The sequence below is a fragment of the Oncorhynchus mykiss genome, chromosome 23, assembly GCF_057628025.1.
Source record: "Oncorhynchus mykiss isolate SJ-2025 chromosome 23, ASM5762802v1, whole genome shotgun sequence".
NCBI classification, from domain to species: domain Eukaryota; kingdom Metazoa; phylum Chordata; class Actinopteri; order Salmoniformes; family Salmonidae; genus Oncorhynchus; species Oncorhynchus mykiss.
The window spans coordinates 51,709,720-51,733,842 of NC_143044.1; the positions used below are offsets into that span (position 1 = coordinate 51,709,720).

Here is a 24,123-nt window from a genome sequence, read left to right on the forward strand (position 1 = left end):
CACTCTGATCCTATAGAGGAGGCTGCCTGGATTGGACGGTGGGTGGATAGAAACGTGTCATCCTAAATGGTACCCTATTCCCTACATAGTGCACTACTTTTGACCAGAGCCCTATGGGCCTTAGACAACATGTTGAGACACAGCCTAGGACGAGCCCACATGGTCCATTTCAAGTTGGAAAGTTTGGACTCTTTGGGATTCTTTAGACAGAAGCAATTTAGTGTCTATTTTACCTTTTTGAACCGTCAGCCCTTTGTACCTCTTTGTACCGGGGGATTGTTGTTCAGGTCTCTTGATGCGAGGCGACATGATGGCTTTTATCCTGCTCTGCCTCTCCTCTGCTTTCCTTTCCACTCCACTCATCTCCGCTCCTCTCTGTGTGATGCCCTGTGGTACAGGGAGACATCAGGCCCCTGTTTGGGTGACTGTTCATTCAAGGGCTTTGCTGCTTGAACACAGTCTTTTGTTTGCAGCCTGTCGTGACTGGTCTAGAGGGCTAGGCATGACTCAAAACTCCTAAAAATAACTATTGACCTTTCAGCTGTTGCTGATTCTTTAAACTTGGCCTTTTGAGGTGATTGTTCTTTTATAGGGTGGTCTACATTCAGCACGTTGTTTCTTAGTTGAATTGTTGATCCATAGACACAACATATTATACACTTTATTATTAGACATTATAAAGGCTCATACGTGCTTATAACAAGTTAAAAAGCATTATACTTGCAGGCTTCAAGGAAAGTATTGCCAATATTTATTTCTGAATCCAGCCTTGGTTTAAATGAGCTGTCATTATAGTAGGCCTAGGGTAAGGGTAGCTTACGGAGGACTTGGGTATTCAACACATCAAACGGGAAAACAGGCCATTGTTACAGGCAAATAACTTGTGTATACGGGGTTCACCAGTGTATTCCCAGAAGTTCTTCTCTCCTTTCATGATGCTCTTCATGATGGCATGGACACGTGGAGGGTTTTTTACACACGTCTTAAACAGGAGCTGCATGGCTAACATAATGTAGGCCTATCTACACTACATAGATAACATACATATTTTGTATATATTTTTATTTGACCTTTTTTAAAACTGTTTATTCAGTTTTACACACAAGACAACACGAAACAATATAAATAATATACTCAACTAGATTTTTTTTTAAATAAAATAAAATGAGCTTTAAAGATACCGTACTTTAGACAAGTTAAACACACCGGGCAGAAGGCTACAAATGTTAAAGGGCAATCTGTAGTACAGGGAGAGAGCTATTGTTCTTGTAAACAGTCAAGGGATAGGGGTGGAGAAATGCAACCACTCACAGACAGTCATGGCCACAGACCGACCATCCACTGGACCCAAAATAAAGTTTACCTTGCTTTAACATTTTATTTGTATTTTTATGTAAGCGTGAACAAAATGTTTAAAAAAAACTCGGCAAAACAAGCTCACATTTTAGTCTCTGACCGGGCAACAAGGCCTCCGCAGGTCACAATCAATAAGCACATCATCAACCTTAATTACCCCCCCCCCCAAAAAAAAAAAAAACCCACAAAGAAATGTTCATCCAACCCTTAAGTCACAGGGGAGTCAAATACAGACTTATTTTAGTTTTAATATGAATGCCATCAGAGGATGGACTGTTTGAAGTAAGACCGGAATGGAGCCCAAGCCTCATAAAACAGTTTGGGGTTCCCACGTGTATTGAATTTTTTCTAGTTTCAGAGAGCACAACACATCTCTAACCGAATATTTATAAGATGGGGGAGCTGCCATCTTCCAGTTCTGTATTATTAGCCGTCTAGCTAAAAGAGTTGTAAAGCAACAGTGTTCAACTGGATTCTTGACAGGGGGGTACCTATGGGCAGTACTCCACATCTAGAAGAGTGTCATATAGAGTGCTCAAAAAAATAAAGGCAACACTTAAACAACACAATGTAACTCCAAGTCAATCACACCTCTGTGAAATCAAACTGTCCACTTAGGAAGCAACACTGATTGACAATAAATTGCACATGCTGTTGTGCAAGTGGAATAGACAATAGGTGGAAATGATAGGCAATTAGCAAGACACCCCCAATAAAGGAGTGGTTCTGCAGGTGGTGACCACAGACCACTTCTCAGTTCCTATGCTTCCTGGCTGATGTTTTGGTCACTTTTGAATGCTGGCGGTGCTTTCACTCTAGTGGTAGCATGAGACGGAGTCTACACCCCACACAAGTGGCTCAGGTAGTGCAGCTCATCCAGGATGGCATATCAATGCGAGCTGTGGCAAGAAGGTTTGCTATGTCTGTCAGCGTAGTGTCCAGAGCATGGAGGCGCTACCAGGAGACAGGCCAGTACATCAGGAGACGTGGAGGAGGCCATAGGAGGGCAACAACCCAGCAGCAGGACCGCTACCTCCGCCTTTGTGCAAGGAGGAGCAGGAGGAGCACTGCCAGAGCCCTGCAAAATGACCTCCAGTAGGCCACACATGTGTACGTGTCTGCTCAAACGGTCAGAAACAGACTCCATGAGGGTGGTATGAGGGCCCGACGTCCACAGGTGGGGGTTGTGCTTACAGCCCAACACCGTGCAGGACGTTTGGCATTTGCCAGAGAACACCAAGATTGGCAAATTCGCCACTGGCGCCCTGTGCTCTTCACAGATGAAAGCAGGTTCACACTGAGCACATGTGACAGACGTGACAGAGTCTGGAGACGCCGTGGAGAACGTTCTGCTGCCTGTAACATCCTCCAGCGTGACCAGTTTGGCGGTGGGTCAGTCATGGTGTGGGATGGCATTTCTTTGGGGGGCCGCACAGCCCTCCATGTGCTCGCCAGAGGTAGCCTGACTGCCATTAGGTACCGAGATGAGATCCTCAGACCCCTTGTGAGACCATATGCTGGTGCGGTTCGCCCTGGGTTCCTCCTAATGCAAGACAATGCTAGACCTCATGTGGCTGGAGTGTGTCAGCAGTTCCTGCAAGAGGAAGGCATTGATGCTATGGACTGGCCCGCCCGTTCCCCAGACCTGAATCCAATTGAGCACATCTGTGACATCATGTCTCGCTCCATCCACCAACGCCACGTTGCACCACAGACTGTCCAGGAGTTGGTGGATGCTTTAGTCCAGGTCTGCGAGGAGATCCCTCCGGAGACCATCCGCCACCTCATCAGGAGCATGCCCAGGCGTTGTAGGGAGGTCATACAGGCACGTGGAGGCCACACACACTACTGAGCCTCATTTTGACTTGTTTTAAGGACATTACATCAAAGTTGGATCAGCCTGTAGTGTGGTTTTCCACTTTAATTTTGAGTGTGACTCCAAATCCAGACCTCCATGGGTTGATAAATTTGATTTGATTTGTTGTCAGCATTTTCAACTATGTAAAGGAAAAAGTATTTAATAAGAATATTTCATTCATTCAGATCTAGGATGTGATATTTTAGTGTTCCCTTTTTATTTTTTTGAGCAGTGTATATATATCAGAGAAGCATTTAAATATTAATTCCCAGAAACCTGACACTTTATGACAGCCCCAAAAGAGCTAAACGAGGATGAATGCACCCTGTGCAGCAACAGATTCCCAGGGGTTTTCCCCAAGTTCCTCCCCCAAATCCTTTTCCCATTGAGTCTTTAAAGGCACCAAAGAAGGGTTCTGTAAGTCAATGATTGCAAATACATCTGAAATTGCTCCCCTAGGAATCTTGTTCAGCTCAAAGATGCTCTCTATAGCTGTATTCACAGGTCTATGGGGAAATTCAGGTGTGTTAGCTCTGACAAAGTTCCGAGTCTGGAGATAGCGGAAAAAGTGGGATTGGGGGAGGTTGAACTTTTCCTGTAGCTGAGGAAAAGAGGCAAATGTATCATCAAATAATAATTGGGCTAGTGAGGAGAGGCCTAGTGAGTGCCAGATGGCAAAAAGCCCCATCATTCAAAGATGGAGGAAATAAAATGTTCTGATTGGGCCTGATAGAGAAAAGCCTCGGAGGCTAAAGGCTAAACGGAACTGATTTCAAGTTGTAAGAGACTGCTTTACAATTGGGTTGACACACCTTTTGCCTAGGGACACTGGGAGAGATGAGCACAACACAGAAGAAAGTGCAGCATGTTTACACGATTCAGACTTCAACTGGACCCAGAGTGGTCTAGGGCCAGTAGGATCAGCTTGTAGCCAGTACAAAAGGGTTCTGAAATTTTTAGCCCAATAGTATGTCTGGAAATTTAGTAGAGCTAAACCACCTTAGGCTTCTGTGAATGCGTTCTACCAATCCGTTGTACCTTGCCATCCCAAATAAAATACATTAATGTTTGATCCAGTGAATTAAATAAAAGATTTTGGAACAAAAATGGGTAAACATGGAAATAAATATAAAAATTTGGGCAACACATTTATTTTAATGACATTAATCCTTCCGATAAGAGAAAGGGGTAGCAAATTCCAAAAAGTAAAATATTGTTTCAAACTCTCTGCTAGAGCAACAAAGTTTTCCTGAAACAAATTTGAATATTTCCTTGTCACTTTAATTCCCAAGTAGGTGAATTGATCCCGGACAATCCTAAACTGAAAACTTGTAAAAGAGCACTTTAAAGCAGCCTTATTTACAGGAAAAAGCTCACTCTTGCCTAGATTCAGCTTGTACCCTGAGATTGATCCAAACTGTTTAAGAACAGATAGGGCGCGTGGCAATGAGGTATCGGGGTTGGAGATAAACAAAAGGAGGTCGTCAGCATATAGCGAGACTTTCTGCTCCCAGCCCGCCCTGATTATACCTTGAATGGCATCATTAGAGCGTAGTGCAATGGCGAGAGGCTCGATTGCCAAAGCAAACAACAACGGGGAGAGTGGACAACCCATTCTGGATCCGCGGTGCAAGGGCAAATAGTCAGAGGACAAGTTATTAGTTCGTACCGAAGCCATGGGGGAAAAATAAAGAATCTTTATCCACACAATGAATTTGAGGCCAAAGCCAAATCTATAAAGGGCAGCTGTTAGGTAGTCCCACTCAACGCGGTCAACAGCTTTTTCCGCATCAAGTGAGACCACCACCTCCGGGTCCCCCGACGCTGGGGAGTACAGTATATTCATAAGGCGTCTAATATTGAAAAACAAATGCCTATTTCTCACAAAGCCAGTCTGGTCAGAGTGTATTACTTGGTGCAGCGAGCCTTCCATACGGATGGCTAAAAGCTTGGCTATGATTTTGTAATCACAGTTTAAAAGCGAGATTGGGCTATAGGCTCCACATTCCAGGGGGTCTTTGTTTTTCTTTAATAGTAATGAAATTGAAACCTGATAAAGACTAGGCGGTAGCTTTGAGGTATTAAGGCACTCTGCATATAATCGAGACCAGAATGGGCAAAGCAGACCAGAAAACTTCCTGTAAAATTTGGTTGGAAAACCGTCCGGACCGGACCTGGTGATTTACCACTTTTCATTGCGGACACTGCTGTTGCAATCTCCTCAGGTGTAAATTATTCTTCTAGACAGTCATGGGAGTCTGTATCAATTGAAGGCATATTCATGCCATTGAAGACTGAATCAATCAGCAAAGGCTCTTGAGGAGATTCAGAGGTGTATAGCGCAGACTAAAATGTATTTATAACTGTGGGTCCTTATTATGAGGGATTAAACGTGATGCCTCACATTTACGGATCTGATGTGCAGGGAGTTTACTGGCCTTGTCGCCTTGTTCATACACTCTGTACCGAGCTCGCAAGAGTAACTGTTCAGCTTGGTAGAAAGCTCATCAAATTCAGATTGGAGTAGTTGGCGCTCTTTATGCAGATCAGAGGAAGGATGCGTAGCATACCTCTCATCCAATGTGGCTATGGATTCGCTCAGGTCCCGAAGTCGCTGAGAGCGAACTTTGTTTTGGTTGGTTGTATATTAAATATTTGGCCACGTAGGTATGCTTTGAGAGACTCCCATATGGTAGAGCAGGCGCTGGCGTTGAAATAGTGTGCTAGGAATAAGGTGATTTCAGTAGAAATGAAATTGACAAACTCCTTATCTGAGAGTAAAATGGGGAAAAGACGCCATTCATAACACCTAGGAGGTCGCTGGGGAAACTCTAGTTCAAGCACTAATGGTGAATGGTCAGAAATAACAATACTCTCGTAAGTACACTGCCGAAGGTTAGGCAGAAGTTTTTTGTCCAAAAAGAAGTAATCAATCCGGGAGTATGTTTGATGAACATGAGAATAAAAGGAATACTGTCTATCTGTAGGGTGTAGGAAACGCTAGGCCTCAAACATAGCATATTTCAGAAGAAAGGATTGAATAAGTAGGGCACATTTAGATGGGCCTGTATTTGTTTGTGAGGACTTGTCCAGAACTGGGAACATTGTACAGTTGAAATCCCCCCCTAAAATCAACAAATGAAAATCTAAATTGGGTATAGCAGATAAAAAGGAAGAAATGAAACTTGTGCCATCCCAATTGGGAGCATAAACACTAGCCCTCACAAGAGGGGTAGAAACTAGTTTACCGGTTACTATGACGTTTTGTCCCTTAGGATCAGCAATAACCTCAGAAGCTACAAAGGGAGTAGATTTATCGACCAAAATGGCAGCACCTTTTGATTTACTATGAAAGTTCGAGTGGAACACTTGACCTACCCAGTCCCTACTCATCCTAAAATGCTCACCAGTCCTCAAATGAGTCTCTTGTAGAACTGCAAAATTTGTATTCAAACCTTTTTAAGTGTGTCAACACCCTCTTACGCTTCACAGGGTTGTTAACCCCTTTGATGTTCCACGAAATGCACTTGATCATATTATTTTGGCCACCCTGGGCACTCCCGTTATACAACCCTGTCATTAGAGTATAGATCAGAAAAGCAATGAGTACCCCAAAAACCCCAGAATAAATTGTCTCAGAGTAATAATGTACAGTGTAAGATATTTGGAAAAAGTACAGAAAAAAACCCTAAAAAGACAGAATGACAACATTAGAACTGAACAATTCAACCTCCTTCCTCCCCCAAACGACCTCCCCCATCCCAGACAGTACCTCCCCAAACGAGGTACAAACCTAAATAGAACGTGTTCTCTTCACACAGTATGTCTATGAGAGTGCGGTGTTAAACCTAAACCCACAGTCCCGCTCTTTAAAGTTGCGTTTTGTGTTAGTGGATCAAGCAGCAAAAAGAGAGAGAAATAAAAGTGAATCCCTTGTGCAAACGAAATTACAAAAGCACCACTTGTAGATGTATATAATTATTTTCCCAGTCTTATAACAGACAATCAAAAAATAATAATAATTGTCTAGTTTGACGCTAAGACAATTTACAGCCAAGACCAAAAAACTATGTGCGTTGAACGTTTGCTGGGCATAAATGACGTTCAAAACCTTTAAAATTGAACTGGAGACCCCCAAAACGTGTAGTCTCAAACCATTTACTGTTTACTGGGTCGGTACAAACGGATGCAGTAAACAAATAACCTGAAATATTTTGAGTCACTGAGACACTATGTCAACAAACTGAATAGGTGAACGAGACAGCCTAGAAACAAAGGAGTTAAGTAAAACCTTAATACAATGAAATTAAAATGACTGAATGCTTGTAAGGCAAGCACTCTAGATGATCAAAACATTAGATCACATCAAATAATCCTGATGCCAACTCGCCAACTCCCCAAATATACAAGACTAGTATGTTTATAACTAAACATAATTGTACCACAGGTGGGCTACTTGCTATCCACAGTTCGCAAGCAACAGTTGCTGATCTATGAGCAAGTTCTAGACTTCTTGATGTGACGTTGAATGTGAGCCATAGCCTCATCCGGAGACTCAAATGTGTGGTCTTTACCATCATGAGATAGCCATAAACGGCCAGGAATCGCAGTCCATACTTCACACCTGGATGGTGTAGTAGTAGTCATTTTGCCTGCCCGAAAGCTGTGCTCTGCTTGGAAATAGTGGGGGAGTAGTCCTGGTAGATGGAGAAGCTCTGTCGTTGAAAGCTCAGAGTGGTATTGCCGGCTCATCGGAGAATCTCCATCTTCTCATGGAAAAAGTGCACTCGAAGAATTATGTTACATGGCCTCTCACCATCCCGGGGCTTTGGGCGCAGAGACCGGTGGGCACGATCAATCAGGGGCTTCTCATCCAAGGCAAGAACATCCTTCAGCAGCCCAGAAAATAAATCCGTGGCGCGAGGCATTTCCGCTGATTCTGGGACTGATACCAGTCTCAGGTAATTGAGGCGAGAGAATCCCTCTAAACTCACACAACTCTCCTGCACCTTTTTCAAATCCACAGCCAGGTGTTTGACGTCAGCTTCCAGGGAGGTGGTTAAGTCAGAGACATTGGTAGCGGAGGTCTCCAGTGCTGCACTCATTGTATTGTGCGACGCTGTTGTTGTTTTGAGTGGTGTGATTGCTGGCACCGTCTCGTTCCGCAGGATGGTTAGATCTGCTTTTAAAGTATAAGAAACCTCCTGTATTTGTGCCTCAATCGTAGCAACTACCTCCGTTTTCATTCCAACTATCTCAGAGCGTAGTAGTTTGATGGACACGAGAATGTTCATTTCAGCGCCGTCAGGCCAAGCCGCACCCCCAGGTTAAGTGTGAGACCCCGGACCCTCAGACTCAGGAGAGGGCGGTGATGAGAGTGGGTCTTGTGGGCCGGGTTTTCTCAAAGTCATGTTTTTGGCCTTATTTTCCGTCGACATTCGAAAGCAAAGTAGTCTTGGTTTTTACGGAAAGGGATCACCAAACTAATATTTGAAAATAAATACGGTTCTGCTGCAGAATTCACATAAACTTTAAGAATACTGCTGGAGCAAACGGAAAACACGTCAGTCACACATGGCGTCCCTCCAACCTCCCTACCTTTTATTTGACAAGGCAATTCAGTTAAGAACTCATTTTTATTTACAATGACGGCCTACCAAAAGGCAAATGGCCTCCTGCAGGGACAGGGGCTGGGATAAAAAAATGTATAGGACAAAACACACATCAAGACAAGAGAGACAACACTACATAACGAGAGACCTAAGACAACAGCATAGCATGACAGCAACACATAACAACACAGCATGTCAGCAACTCATGACAACACAGCATGGTAGCAACACAACATGACAAAAACATGGCAGCAGCACAACATGGTAGCAACACAAAACATGGTACAAACATTATTGAACACAGATAACAGCACAAAGGCAAGAAGGTAGAGACAACAATGCATCACACGAAGCAGCCACAAGTGTCAGTAAGAGTGTCCATGATTGAGTCTTTGAATTAAGAGATGGAGATAAAACTGTTCAGTTTGAGTGTTTTTTTTGCAGCTCGTTCCAGTCGCTAGCTGCAGCGAACTGAAAAGAGGAGCGACCCAGGGAGGCGTGTGCTTTGGGGACGTTTAACAGAATGTGACTGGCAGAACGGTGTTGTATGTGGAGGATGAGGGCTGCAGTAGATATCTCAGATAGGGGGGAGTGAGGCCTAAGAGGGTTTTATAAATAAGCATCAACCAGTGGGTCTTGCGACGGGTTTACAGAGATGACCAGTTTACAGAGGAGTATAGAGTGCAGTGATGTGTCCTATAAGGAGCATTGGTGGCAAATCTGATGGCCAAATGGTAAAGAACATCTAGCCACTCGAGGACACCCTTACCTGCTGATCTATAAATTATGTCTCCATAATCTAGCATGGGTAGGATGGTTATCTGAATCAGGGTTAGTTTGGCAGCAGGGGTGAAAGAGGAGTGATTACGATAGAGGAAACTAAGTCATTCCATTACTGTTGCACATTACTGTTGTTCCACATTAGGCTAATTTACACATTACTGTTGTTACACATTGGTCTTATCTACACATTACTGTTGTTCCACATTGGTTTTATCTACACATTACTGTTGTTCCACATTAGGCTAATCTACATATTACTGTTGTTCCACATTAGGCTAATCTACATATTACTGTTGTTCCACATTAGGCTAATCTACATATTACTGTTGTTCCACATTAGGCTAATCTACATATTACTGTTGTTCCACATTAGTCTACTCTACACATTACTGTTGTTCCACATTAGTGTTGTTCCATGTTCATATTGGCAGTGTGCATCATGGCTAGATAGGCTGTGTTTCTGCTGTCAAAATTCATGCCATAACCAACCACGTTACCACTAAAACCAGGATGGTGAATCATTCTAATAAATTTGACTTTATTAAATTAAACAAGCATTATTTTTTTTCAACAACAATAAATACATGTAAAATGTAATGATGTTAGAAACTGTCCAGGATAGAGATGACCTGCCACTGGCATTAAACACAACATGTGTTTCAAATCAAACTCTGTAGACTTTACCGTCAAATGCTTGCTTACAAGCCCTTAACCAACAGTGCAGTTCAAGAAGAGTTAAGAAAATATTTACCAAGTAGACTAAAATAAAAAGTAATAATTAAAAGTAACACAATAAGAATGACAATAACGAGGCTATAAACAGGGGGCACCGGTACCGAGTCAGTGTGTGGGGGTACAGGTTAGTTGAGGTAATTTGTACATGTAGGTGGGGGTGAAGTGACTATGCATAGATAATCAACAGTGAGTAGCAGCAGTGTACAAAAAGAGAGAGGGGGGGGTGTAGTGATTTTATTAATTGTTCAGCAGTAGAAGATGTTCAGGAGCCTTTTAGTCCTAGAATTGGCACTCCGGTACTGCTTGCCGTGCGGTAGCAGAGAAAACAGTCTATAACTTGTGTGACTGGAGTCTCTGACAATTTTATGGGCTTTCTTCTGACCTCGCCTATTGTATAGGTCCTGGATGGCAGGAAGCTTGGCCCCAGTGATGTACTGGGCCATTCGCGCTACCCTCTATAGCGCCTTACAGTCAGATGCCGAACAGTTGCCATACCAGGCGGTGATGCAACCGGTCAGGATGCTCTCCATGGTGCAGCTGTAGAACCTTTTGAGGATCTGGGGACCCATGCCAAATCTTTTCAGTCTCCTGAGGGGGAATAGGTTTTGTCGTGTCCTCTTCACGACTGTCGCGGTATGTTTGGACCATGATATTTTTGTTGGTGACGTGGACACCAAGGTAACTCTCGACCCGCTCCACTACAGCCCCTTTGATGTTAATGGGGGCCTGTTCGGCTCGCCTTTTCCTGTAGTCCACGATCAGCTCCTTTGTCTTGCTCACATTGAGGGAGAGGTTTTTGTCCTGGCACCACACTGCCAGTTCTCTGACCTCCTACCTAGAGGCCGTCTCATCGTTGTCGGTGATCAGCCCTACCACTGTTGTGTCGTCAGCAAACTTAATGATGGTGTTGGAGTTGTTTTGGCCACGCAGTCGTGGGTGAACAGGGAATACAGGAGGGGACTAAGTACACACCCCTGAGGGGCCCCAGTGTTAAGGATCAGCGTGGCAGACGTGTTGTTGCTTACTCTTACCAACTGGGAGTGGCCCGTCAGGAAGTCCAGGGTCCAGTTGCAGAGAGAGGTGTTTAGTCCGAGAGTCCTGGGCACTATGGTGTTGAATGCTGAGCTGTTGTCAATGAACAGCATTCTCACATAGGTGTTCCTTTTGTCCAGGTGAGGAGGGGCAGTGTGGAGTGCGATTGAGATTGCGTCATCTATTGGGGCGGTATGCAAATTAGAGTGGGTCCAGGGTGTCTGGGAGGATGCTGTTGATGTGAGCCATGACCAGCTTTTCAAAGCACTTCATGGCTACCGACGTGAGTGCCACGGGGCGATAATCATTTAGGCAGGTTACCTTTGCTTCCTTGGGCACAGGGACTATGGTGGTCTGCTTGAAACATGTAGGTATTACACACTCGGTCAGGGAGAGGTTGAAAATGTCAGTGAAGACACTTCACAGTTGGTCTGCGCATGATTTGAGTACACGTCCTGGTAATCCGTCTGGTCCAGCGGCTTTGTAAATGCTAACCTTTTTAAAGGTTTTGTTAACATCGGCTGCCGAGAGCGTAATCACATAGTTATCCAAAACAGCTGGTGCTCTCGTGCATGCTTCAGTGTTGCTTGCCTCGACACGAGCATAAAAGGCATTTAGCTCGTCTGGTAGGCTCGCGTCACTGGGTAGCTTGTGTCTGGGTATTCCTTTGTAATCCTTAATAGTCTTCAGGCCCTGCCACATCCGTCGAGCATCCGAGCAGGTGTAGTAGGATTCAATCTTAATCCCGTATTGACGCTTTGCTTGTTTGATGGTTCGTCTGAGGGCATAGAGGGATTTCTTATAAGCGTCCGAATTAGGCTCCCGCTCCTTGAAAGCGGCAGCTCTAGCCTTTAGCTCGATGTGATGTTGCCTGGGATCCATGGCTTCTGGTTGGGATATGTACGTACTGTCCCTGTGGGGACGGCGTCGTCAATGCACTTCCATGTATGCTGGTGACTCAACCATATACGCGTCAGTCACCACAGCTAATGAAGTCACTGAAACCTTTAACAAGGAGTTGTTTTAGAGTGGGTGGCCAATAATAAACTAGTCCTGAACATCTCTAAAACTAAGAACATTGCATATGGTATAAATAATTCCCTAAGCTCTAGACCTCAGCTGAATCTGGTAATGAATGATGTGGCTGTTGAGGAGACTAAATTACTTGGTGTTACCTTAGATTGTAAATTGTCGTGGTCAAAACATTTAGATTCAATGGTTGTAAAGAGGTATGTACTTAATAAAGAAATGCTCAGCTTTTTTGACACCAAAAAGCAAGTCCTGCAGGCTCTAGTTTTATCTTATCTTGATTATTGTCCAGTCATGTGGTCGAGATCTGCAAAGAAATACCTAGTTAAGCTGCATCTGGCCCAGAACAAAGAGGGACGTCTTGCTCTTCATTGTAATCAGAGTGCTGATATAAATACTATGCATGTCAGTCTCTCTCGGCTAAGACTTGAGGAAAGACTGACTTCTTGTTTTTATAACAAACGACTGATTTCTTGTTTTCATAAGAAACAATGTTTTGGAAGTTCCCTAATGTTTGCGTAGTCAACTTACACACAGCTCTGACACACACTTACCCCACCAGACATGCCACCCGGGGTCTTTTCACAGTCCCCAGGTCCAGAACAAATTCAAGAAAACGTACAGTATTTTACAGAGCCATTACAGAGTGCATGGAACTCCCTTCCATCTTATATAGTGAACAGCCAAACCTTGTTTCAACGCCTCTCCCCCATGTGACCTACTTGTTGTGTGTATGTACTGACATGTATGTGGAACTAATAGATGCACACACACACACACACACACACACACACACACACACACACACACACACACACACAGAGACTACATGTTCATGTTTATAAATGCATGTAAGTCTTCTGTCTGTATTGTATTTTTCGCGATGTGTCGGACCCCAGTCAGACCAGCTGTCATCGTTGGTGTCGGCTAATGGGGTTCCTAATAAATCAAATCAAATCAAAACCAGCTTTTGGTTGTTCTTAAATATCAGCGCTGCCTGAAATTAGCACTCTGGATCATGTTTTTAAGGACACACTTCAAATATTTCCACCCCTCCCATCTGACCGCAAGTGTGATGATATTAAACAGGTCTATTACTAATCCTTGCACAACAGTTTGAAAATAGCACAGTGCTGGCTTTAACAGGTCGACATTGCCCGCGAACGTGGTTTGGCACTAGCAATGTGTTAACGCCAGCAAAAAATAGATCCTGGGATCCTAAATAGCACATATTCCCTAATTAGTGCACTACTTTTGACCAGAGTCCTATGGGCACTAGGGGCCCTGGAAACAAGTAGTGCACTGTAAAGGGAATGGGGTGCCATTTGGGTCGTAGTTTAAACGTCATAATTAGATGAATTGCCTGTTAATTATGAAAGTAATTGGATGGGTAGGACGGGCTGCGGTGGAGAAGGTAAAGGTCTCAACAATAGACTGCAAGAAAAACTATGAGTTCAAGGCCTTGTTTTGGTTTGTACACAAACAAACAGACAAATAGACAAATAAAGAAATGAATAATTCTGTTATCTATTGATTAGATTTGGGTAGTGTGAAAAGCATTGTCAAAGCTACAACCTACTCTCACTTTAAAGGATTTCATTGCATTTATTTAAAGACGTTGTGCTACTAAACCCTCTACCAATAGTCATTGATGTTGTTGTCACTACTTAACTGTCTACCAATAGTCATTGATGTTGTTGTCACTACTTAACCCTCTACCAATAGTCATTGATGTTGTTGTCACTACTAAACTGTCTACCAATAGTCATTGATGTTGTTGTCACTACTAAACCCTCTACCAATAGTCATTGATGTTGTTGTCACTACTAAACTGTCTACCAATAATCATTGATGTTGTTGTCACTACTTAACTGTCTACCAATAGTCATTGATGTTGTTGCCACTACTTAACCCTCTACCAATAGTCATTAATGTTGCCACTACTAAACTCTCTACCAATAGTCATTGATGTTGTTGTCACTACTAAACTGTCTACCAATAGTCATTGAGGCTGTTGCTGCTACTAAACCCTCTACCAATAGTCATTGTTGCTGCTACTAAACCCTCTACCAATAGTCATTGATGTTGTTGTAACTACTAAACTGTCTACCAATAGTCATTGATGCTGTTGCCACTACTAAACCCACTACCAATAGTCATTGATGTTGTTGTCATTACTAAACCCTCTACCAATAGTCATTAATGTTGCCACTACTAAACTCTCTACCAATAGTCATTGATGCTGTTGCAGCTACTAAACCCTCTACCAATAGTTATTGATGCTGTTGCAGCTACTAAACCCTCTACCAATAGTCATTGTTGCAGCTACTAAACCCTCTACCAATAGTCATTGTTGCTGCTACTAAACCCTCTACCAATAGTCATTGTTGCTGCTACTAAACCCACTACCAATAGTCATTGTTGCTGCTACTAAACCCACTACCAATAGTCATTGATGCTGTTGCTGCTACTAAACCCACTACCAATAGTCATTGATGTTGTTGCTGCTACTAAACCCACTACCAATAGTCATTGTTGCTGCTACTAAACCCTCTACCAATAGTCATTGTTGCTGCTACTAAACCCTCTACCAATAGTCATTGATGTTGTTGCTGCTACTAAACCCACTACCAATAGTCATTGTTGCTGCTACTAAACCCTCTACCAATAGTCATTGATGCTGTTGCAGCTACTAAACCCACTACCAATAGTCATTGTTGCTGCTACTAAACCCACTACCAATAGTCATTGATGTTGTTGCCACTACTTAACCCTCTACCAATAGTCATTAATGTTGCCACTACTAAACTCTCTACCAATAGTCATTGATGTTGTTGTCACTACTAAACTGTCTACCAATAGTCATTGAGGCTGTTGCTGCTACTAAACCCTCTACCAATAGTCATTGTTGCTGCTACTAAACCCTCTACCAATAGTCATTGATGTTGTTGTCACTACTAAACTGTATACCAATAGTCATTGATATTGTTGTCACTACTGAACTGTCTACCAATAGTCATTGATGCTGTTGCAGCTACTAAACCCTCTACCAATAGTCATTGTTGCAGCTACTAAACCCTCTACCAATAGTCATTGTTGCTGCTACTAAACCCTCTACCAATAGTCATTGTTGCAGCTACTAAACCCTCTACCAATAGTCATTGTTGCTGCTACTAAACCCACTACCAATAGTCATTGTTGCAGCTACTAAACCCACTACCAATAGTCATTGATGCTGCTGCTGCTACTAAACCCACTACCAATAGTCATTGATGTTGTTGCTGCTACTAAACCCACTACCAATAGTCATTGTTGCTGCTACTAAACCCACTACCAATAGTCATTGTTGCTGCTACTAAACCCACTACCAAGAGTCATTGTTGCTGCTACTAAACCCTCTACCAATAGTCATTGTTGCTGCTACTAAACCCACTACCAATAGTCATTGATGTTGTTGCTGCTACTAAACCCTCTACCAATAGTCATTGTTGCTGCTACTAAACCCACTACCAATAGTTATTGATGTTGTTGCTGCTACTAAACCCACTACCAATAGTCATTGTTGCTGCTAATAAACCCTCTACCAATAGTCATTGATGCTGTTGCAGCTACTAAACCCACTACCAATAGTCATTGTTGCTGCTACTAAACCCACTACCAATAGTCATTGATGTTGTTGCCACTACTAAACTCTCTACCAATAGTCATTGATGTTGTTGTCACTACTAAACTGTCTACCAATAGTCATTGAGGCTGTTGCTGCTACTAAACCCTCTACCAATAGTCATTGTTGCTGCTACTAAACCCTCTACCAATAGTCATTGATGTTGTTGTCACTACTAAACTGTCTACCAATAATCATTGATGTTGTTGTCACTACTTAACTGTCTACCAATAGTCATTGATGTTGTTGCCACTACTTAACCCTCTACCAATAGTCATTAATGTTGCCACTACTAAACTCTCTACCAATAGTCATTGATGTTGTTGTCACTACTAAACTGTCTACCAATAGTCATTGAGGCTGTTGCTGCTACTAAACCCTCTACCAATAGTCATTGTTGCTGCTACTACACCCTCTACCAATAGTCATTGATGTTGTTGTCACTACTAAACTGTCTACCAATAGTCATTGATGCTGTTGCCACTACTAAACCCACTACCAATAGTCATTGATGTTGTTGTCATTACTAAACCCTCTACCAATAGTCATTAATGTTGCCACTACTAAACTCTCTACCAATAGTCATTGATGCTGTTGCAGCTACTAAACCCTCTACCAATAGTTATTGATGCTGTTGCAGCTACTAAACCCTCTACCAATAGTCATTGATGTTCTTGTCACTACTAAACTGTCTACCAATAGTCATTGATGTTGTTGTCACTACTAAACTGTCTACCAATAGTCATTGATGTTGTTGTCACTACTAAACTGTCTACCAATAGTCATTGATGTTGTTGTCACTACTAAACTGTCTACCAATAGTCATTGATGTTGTTGTCACTACTAAACTGTCTACCAATAGTCATTGATGTTGTTGTCACTACTAAACTGTCTACCAATAGTCATTGATGTTGTTGTCACTACTAAACTGTCTACCAATAGTCATTGATGCTGTTGCTGCTACTAAACCCTCTACCAATAGTCATTGAGGCTGTTGCTGCTACTAAACCCTCTACCAATAGTCATTGTTGCAGCTACTAAACCCTCTACCAATAGTCATTGTTGCTGCTACTAGACCCTATACCAATAGTCATTGTTGCTGCTACTAAACCCACTACCAATAGTCATTGTTGCAGCTACTAAACCCACTACCAATAGTCATTGATGCTGTTGCTGCTACTAAACCCACTACCAATAGTCATTGATGTTGTTGCTGCTACTAAACCCACTACCAATAGTCATTGTTGCTGCTACTAAACCCTCTACCAATAGTCATTGTTGCTGCTACTAAACCCTCTACCAATAGTCATTGATGTTGTTGCTGCTACTAAACCCACTACCAATAGTCATTGTTGCTGCTACTAAACCCTCTACCAATAGTCATTGATGCTGTTGCAGATACTAAACCCACTACCAATAGTCATTGTTGCTGCTACTAAACCCACTACCAATAGTCATTGATGTTGTTGCCACTACTTAACCCTCTACCAATAGTCATTAATGTTGCCACTACTAAACTCTCTACCAATAGTCATTGATGTTGTTGTCACTACTAAACTGTCTACCAATAGTCATTGAGGCTGTTGCTGCTACTAAACCCTCTACCAATAGTCATTGTTGCTGCTACTAAACCCTCTACCAATAGTCATTGATGTTGTTGTCACTACTAAACTGTATACCAATAGTCATTGATATTGTTGTCACTACTGAACTGTCTACCAATAGTCATTGATGCTGTTGCAGCTACTAAACCCTCTACCAATAGTCATTGTTGCAGCTACTAAACCCTCTACCAATATTCATTGTTGCTGCTACTAAACCCTCTACCAATAGTCATTGTTGCAGCTACTAAACCCTCTACCAATAGTCATTGTTGCTGCTACTAAACCCACTACCAATAGTCATTGTTGCAGCTACTAAACCCACTACCAATAGTCATTGATGCTGTTGCTGCTACTAAACCCACTACCAATAGTCATTGATGTTGTTGCTGCTACTAAACCCACTACCAATAGTCATTGTTGCTGCTACTAAACCCACTACCAATAGTCATTGTTGCTGCTACTAAACCCACTACCAATAGTCATTGTTGCTGCTACTAAACCCTCTACCAATAGTCATTGTTGCTGCTACTAAACCCTCTACCAATAGTCATTGTTGCTGCTACTAAACCCTCTACCAATAGTCAGTGTTGCTGCTACTAAACCCACTACCAATAGTCATTGATGTTGTTGCTGCTACTAAACCCTCTACCAATAGTCATTGTTGCTGCTAATAAACCCTCTACCAATAGTCATTGATGCTGTTGCAGCTACTAAACCCACTACCAATAGTCATTGTTGCTGCTACTAAACCCACTACCAATAGTCATTGATGTTGTTGCCATTGATGTTGTTGCCTCATTGAGGCTGTTGCTGCTACTAAACCCTCTACCAATAGTCATTGTTGCAGCTACTAAACCCTCTACCAATAGTCATTGTTGCTGCTACTAAACCCTCTACCAATAGTCATTGTTGCTGCTACTAAACCCTCTACCAATAGTCATTGTTGCTGCTACTAAACCCTCTACCAATAGTCATTGTTGCTGCTACTAAACCCACTACCAATAGTCATTGTTGCTGCTACTAAACCCACTACCAATAGTCATTGTTGCTGCTACTAAACCCTCTACCAATAGTCATTGTTGCTGCTACTAAACCCTCTACCAATAGTCATTGTTGCTGCTACTAAACCCTCTACCAATAGTCATTATTGCTGCTACTAAACCCTCTACCAATAGTCATTGTTGCTGCTACTAAACCCTCTACCAATAGTCATTGTTGCTGCTACTAAACCCTCTACCAATAGTCATTGTTGCTACTACTAAACCCTCTGCCAATGTGTAGTTGGATTAATGCTGTTGTTTTCCTGGAGAAATGAAATGGTCTGCCCTACTCAGCTAAGTAAGTAACAGTGAAAGCCATTCCCAGGAATACATTCCGTCTCTAGTCAGTGTTTGGCAATGTCTATTTTAGTCCAACAAAATGCACACCGTGATCCATTTAATTGCGGGTCCAAAAGAAATGAAACAGTAAATGAACTTTGTCATCAACCCTGAAGAAGGCTTTCAATACAGAAAATATGAATATTTCAATATTTCACTCCATCCTGTTGGTTTCAGTGGCAGGTGTTAGCTAGTCTCTCGACTCAGACTGGGGGGTATTTTTTGACATTCTGACAGTGAAGAGAGTTCCCTGAATACATTCCCTTCAATGCTAGGTAAATAAACTTGTCTAGCAGGGACAACTTTATGGAAATAGTGTATGTCAAACTAAAAGTTGTTTTGCACTGCTGAGGATGCTGACGGCTGTTGATAGAAGGAATTATTATCAAGGGACGTAATCAAAACATTGTGTTTCCATTAAGAAATGCACTGGAGATACCCAAAGTCATGGCTTCTCTAATACATTCACTTTACAAAGTAGGCTATCACATGTTCTAACCTTATTTTAACTCGCCTGGTCCCAGATCTGTTTGTGTTGTATAGCCAACTTCCATCAGATCTGTTTGTGCTGTATAGCCAACTTCCATCAGGTCTGGGATCAGGCTATATCACATTTTACTTCTAATAAAGCCAATGGTTTTAATGAATAGTATTTTTTTGCAGGGCCTTCGTTCCTCTTGAAGCCCCACCTAATCAGAATGGTACCCAGTGGGAAAAGATGCAGTATCTGTTTGAGGAGCTGGGGAACAACCGTAAGTATTGTCTGACTGGTAACACTTCACAGTAAGGTACACTTTAAATATCACTTTACAGTAAGGTACACTTTAAATATCACTTTACAGTAAGGTACACTTTAAATATCACTTCACAGTAAGGTACACTTTAAATATCACTTTACAGTAAGGTACGCTTTAAATAACACTACAGTAAGGTATGGTTTAAATAACACTTTACAGTAAGGTACGCTTTAAATAACACTTTACAGTAAGGTACACTTTAAATATCACTTTGCAGTAAGGTACACTTTAAATACCGCTTCACAGTAAGGTACACTTTAAATATCACTTTACAGTAAGGTACACTTTAAATATCACTTTGCAGTAAGGTACACTTTAAATACCGCTTCACAGTAAGGTACGCTTTAAATAACACTTCACAGTAAGGTACACTTTAAATAACACTTCACAGTAAGGTACACTTTAAATATCACTTTACAGTAAGGTATGGTTTAAATAACACTTTACAGTAAGGTACGCTTTAAATAACACTTTACAGTAAGGTATAGTTTAAATATCACTTTACATTTAGGTATGGTTTAAAAGTTGTACCAAAATGACAATTCTACAATTCCTAACAAAGTTTGAACTGTTTATAAGTGATTTATAAACTACATATTAACTGATTTAAACCTACTTATAAACCATTTACAGTCACTTCTTAATGTGATGTGTTACCACCTCACTTAGGCTCCAATGTGGCTTACACACTCAGTCCTTTGATCAGATAGCCCTCGTGAATGACCCAGCACATCACTCACTTGTCTCAGTGTGGTTGGTAATGAATCTCCATTCAGTGGTGGTATTGAAAAGCTGTATGGACCAGACAGAGCGATGGATGGATGGCTGACACAAGGCTGCATACTGAGGTGACGTGTGGACCTGGCAGAGGCAACATTTTCCCTCGTCAATGTCAACCATCCTCATTGTGCCACTCGCAACCATCTGTCTCCCGGAAAAAAAGGGAGAAAGCCTCCCTTGCTTTGATGTGTCACTCAAGAAAGACGGTTCTCTCTTCACTGCAGAACTGTGACGAGTATGACCCCTTCCCTCTATAGCAGTTCACACGTGTGTATATATATATATATATATATATATCTATTTCTCCTAACGTGACTTGCATTTGAATGTGCCAGTTCAAGTTGAGTCGTCTATGATCTATGGTCGTCTATGATCCTCATATGTCTGCTGTCTGTGTGGGTCCATGTGAATGTCTATGTACACTGTATGTAGACCTAATGCCTGTGTACACTGTATGTAGACCTAATGCCTGTGTACACTGTATTTAGACCTAATGCCTGTGTACACTGTATGTAGAACTATTGTCTATGTACACTGTATGTAGACCTAATGCCTGTGTACACTGTATGTAGTCCTAATGCCTGTGTACACTGTACTTGTTAGATCTTGGGCTTCCAGATAGTTGTGACAGAGCCAGCTTTATAGCCAACCAGGTGAATGAATAAGTTGGCCTTTAATGGTGGGTTTACAGTTGGAGCAGAGCATGAAGAGGCAGCAGCCGGGATCATGTTGTGCACAGCTCCAAGAGAGGAATCAGGAGGCTCTCTCTGCGCCGGAGCATCTGGGGATCAGGGGAGGAAGTTAACCCATCTGTCACACTCTTCCCACTGTGGCCTGCAGTCAGATCCTGGCCCTGCCCGCCTCTTCTACCTCTCCCGACCTCCCTTCTGATACCCATCCTACCCCTCAATTCCCTCTGACCCTCTCCTGACTGTCCTCCCACCTCTCCCCTCTCTCCAACGCTTTCCTCACCCTTCCTGACTGTCCTCCCACCTCTCCCCTCTCTCCAACGCTTTCCTCACCCTTCCTGACTGTCCTCCCACCTCTCCCCTCTCTCCAACGCTTTCCTCACCCTTCCTGACTGTCCTCTCACCTCTCCCCTCTCTCTAAGCCTTTCCTCACCCTTCCTGACTCCTCCCACCTCTCCCCTCTCTCCAAGCCTTTCCTCACCCTTCCTGACTCCTCCCACCATGCCTGACCCCTTCCTCAGGGCTATTGATCTTCTACTGCAGCCTCCCTTCCTGTGGGGAAATGTCAGTGTTGCTCAGGAGGAAGCGTCTGTCCCCCAAATGGCACCCTAATTCCCTTCATAGTGCACTACTTTTGACCAGTGCCCTGTTTTAAAAGTAGTGTAATATACAGTATAGTGAATAGGGTGCAATTTGGGACCCATACAACATTAAGGCAGGATCATCCCTCTGCTAATTCCTCCTCTCTCTCCTCCTCCAGATGGGAGGTTAATTGAGCTTGGGGGAAGACGCTCCTCACTAAGTCAGCCTCCCGACCCCGGCCCTGCAAACCGCTAATTTAGGCCACAAACTGCAGCGACTGCAGCTCAAATGGGGTGGCCATTACATTATCCACAATGGTGCAATGAGGCATGCCGGTGTAGAAATCCCCTCAGCGACTTGGCTACATCCCAAATTGCTCCCTATTACCCTTCTGGGCCATGGTCAAATGTAGTGCACTATGTAAGGAGTAGGGTGCCGTTTGGGACACAAACAATAGCTGCTTGGAATTGCTTGTGCTTTCTTGCAGGGCTTGTAGGTTGAAGCAGGGCTTGTAGGTTGAAGCAGGGCTTGTAGGTTGAAGCAGGGCTAGTAGGTTGAAGCAGGGCTAGTAGGTTGAAGCAGGGCTAGTAGGTTGAAGCAGGGCTTGTAGGTTGAAGCAGGGCTGGTAGGTTGAAGCAGGGCTTGTAGGTTGAAGCAGGGCTAGTAGGTTGAAGCAGGGCTAGTAGGTTGAAGCAGGGCTAGTAGGTTGAAGCAGGGCTTGTAGGTTGAAGCAGGGCTGGTAGGTTGAAGCAGGGCTTGTAGGTTGAAGCAGGGCTAGTAGGTTGAAGCAGGGCTTGTAGGTTGAAGCAGGGCTAGTAGGTTGAAGCAGGGCTAGTAGGTTGAAGCAGGGCTAGTAGGTTGAAGCAGGGCTTGTAGGTTGAAGCAGGGCTAGTAGGTTGAAGCAGGGCTAGTAGGTTGAAGCAGGGCTTGTAGGTTGAAGCAGGGCTGGTAGGTTGAAGCAGGGCTTGTAGGTTGAAGCAGGGCTAGTAGGTTGAAGCAGGGCTAGTAGGTTGAAGCAGGGCTAGTAGGTTGAAGCAGGGCTAGTAGGTTGAAGCAGGGCTAGTAGGTTGAAGCAGGGCTAGTAGGTTGAAGCAGGGCTTGTAGGTTGAAGCTGGGCTGGTAAGTTGAAGCTGGGCTGGTAAGTTGAAGCAGGGCTAGTAGGTTGAAGCTGGGCTAGTAGGTTGAAGCAGGGCTTGTAGGTTGAAGCAGGGCTAGTAGGTTGAAGCAGGGCTAGTAGGTTGAAGCAGGGCTAGTAGGTTGAAGAAGGGCTTGTAGGTTGAAGCAGGGCTTGTAGGTTGAAGCAGGGCTAGTAGGTTGAAGAAGGGCTTGTAGGTTGAAGCAGGGCTAGTAGGTTGAAGCAGGGCTAGTAGGTTGAAGAAGGGCTTGTAGGTTGAAGCAGGGCTAGTAGGTTGAAGCAGGGCTAGTAGGTTGAAGCAGGGCTAGTAGGTTGAAGCAGGGCTAGTAGGTTGAAGCAGGGCTAGTAGGTTGAAGCAGGGCTTGTAGGTTGAAGCAGGGCTTGTAGGTTGAAGCAGGGCTAGTAGGTTGAAGAAGGGCTTGTAGGTTGAAGCAGGGCTAGTAGGTTGAAGCAGGGCTAGTAGGTTGAAGCAGGGCTTGTAGGTTGAAGCAGGGCTTGACTGTTGCATCTGGGACATGGGTTGGTTCCTATTTTGTGCAGTGAAGACTGACTATTGGTTCCAATCTTTTCTAGACCTGGTCTCTGAATGTCACTTTCTTTTCTAACGCCAGTCATCTGTGTGTGGTTTTAATACGCTCAAGGGCATGCTCTCCAGTCAACCATTCTTCCCTCTGTTTCTCTGAGAGGATCAGTCAGGGTGGTAATTTATCTCTCCCTGCATTTCCCAAAGTGGATAGACACTCTCCTTCCCCTCCCCTCTTCCCTCCTTCCCCTCCAAGTCTTTGAGCGAGAGAGACTCCACAGTAATCCAATGATAGCCTTGAGTGACTGTGTGTGGCAGAGAGCTACTGTCCTCTCCTCTGAGGGGTGTTAAGGTTGTCGCAGACTCTCATATCCTGGTCCCACACCCAGTCTTCTCTCTGAGCCTCGCAACCATACTGGAGACATAATAATTCATTTTCAACCTAAATGTAAAGGCTATATGTAATTTAGCAGGTGCTTATCAAAAGTGTTTTTGCGAAACCACCTAGCCTATTTCCACATTCCTAACAAAAGTCAGTTAGAGTATAATGAGTGTATAATGATTT

The 24,123-nt window shown here is 43.3% G+C and overlaps 1 protein-coding gene across 5 annotated transcripts in view; it reads left to right on the top strand.

The window, feature by feature from the left end:
* The window catches only part of LOC110516668 (lysosomal cobalamin transport escort protein LMBD1), a 212,381-nt gene that overhangs the window by 67,764 nt on the left and 120,494 nt on the right, over positions 1-24,123 (top strand). For all 5 annotated transcript variants that reach the window (XM_090217619.1, XM_090217620.1, XM_090217621.1 and 2 more), the window contains one exon: positions 19,716-19,804. In XM_090217619.1, coding sequence (XP_090073745.1) covers positions 19,716-19,804 — 89 coding nt within the window. The remainder of the gene's footprint in view (positions 1-19,715; positions 19,805-24,123) is intronic.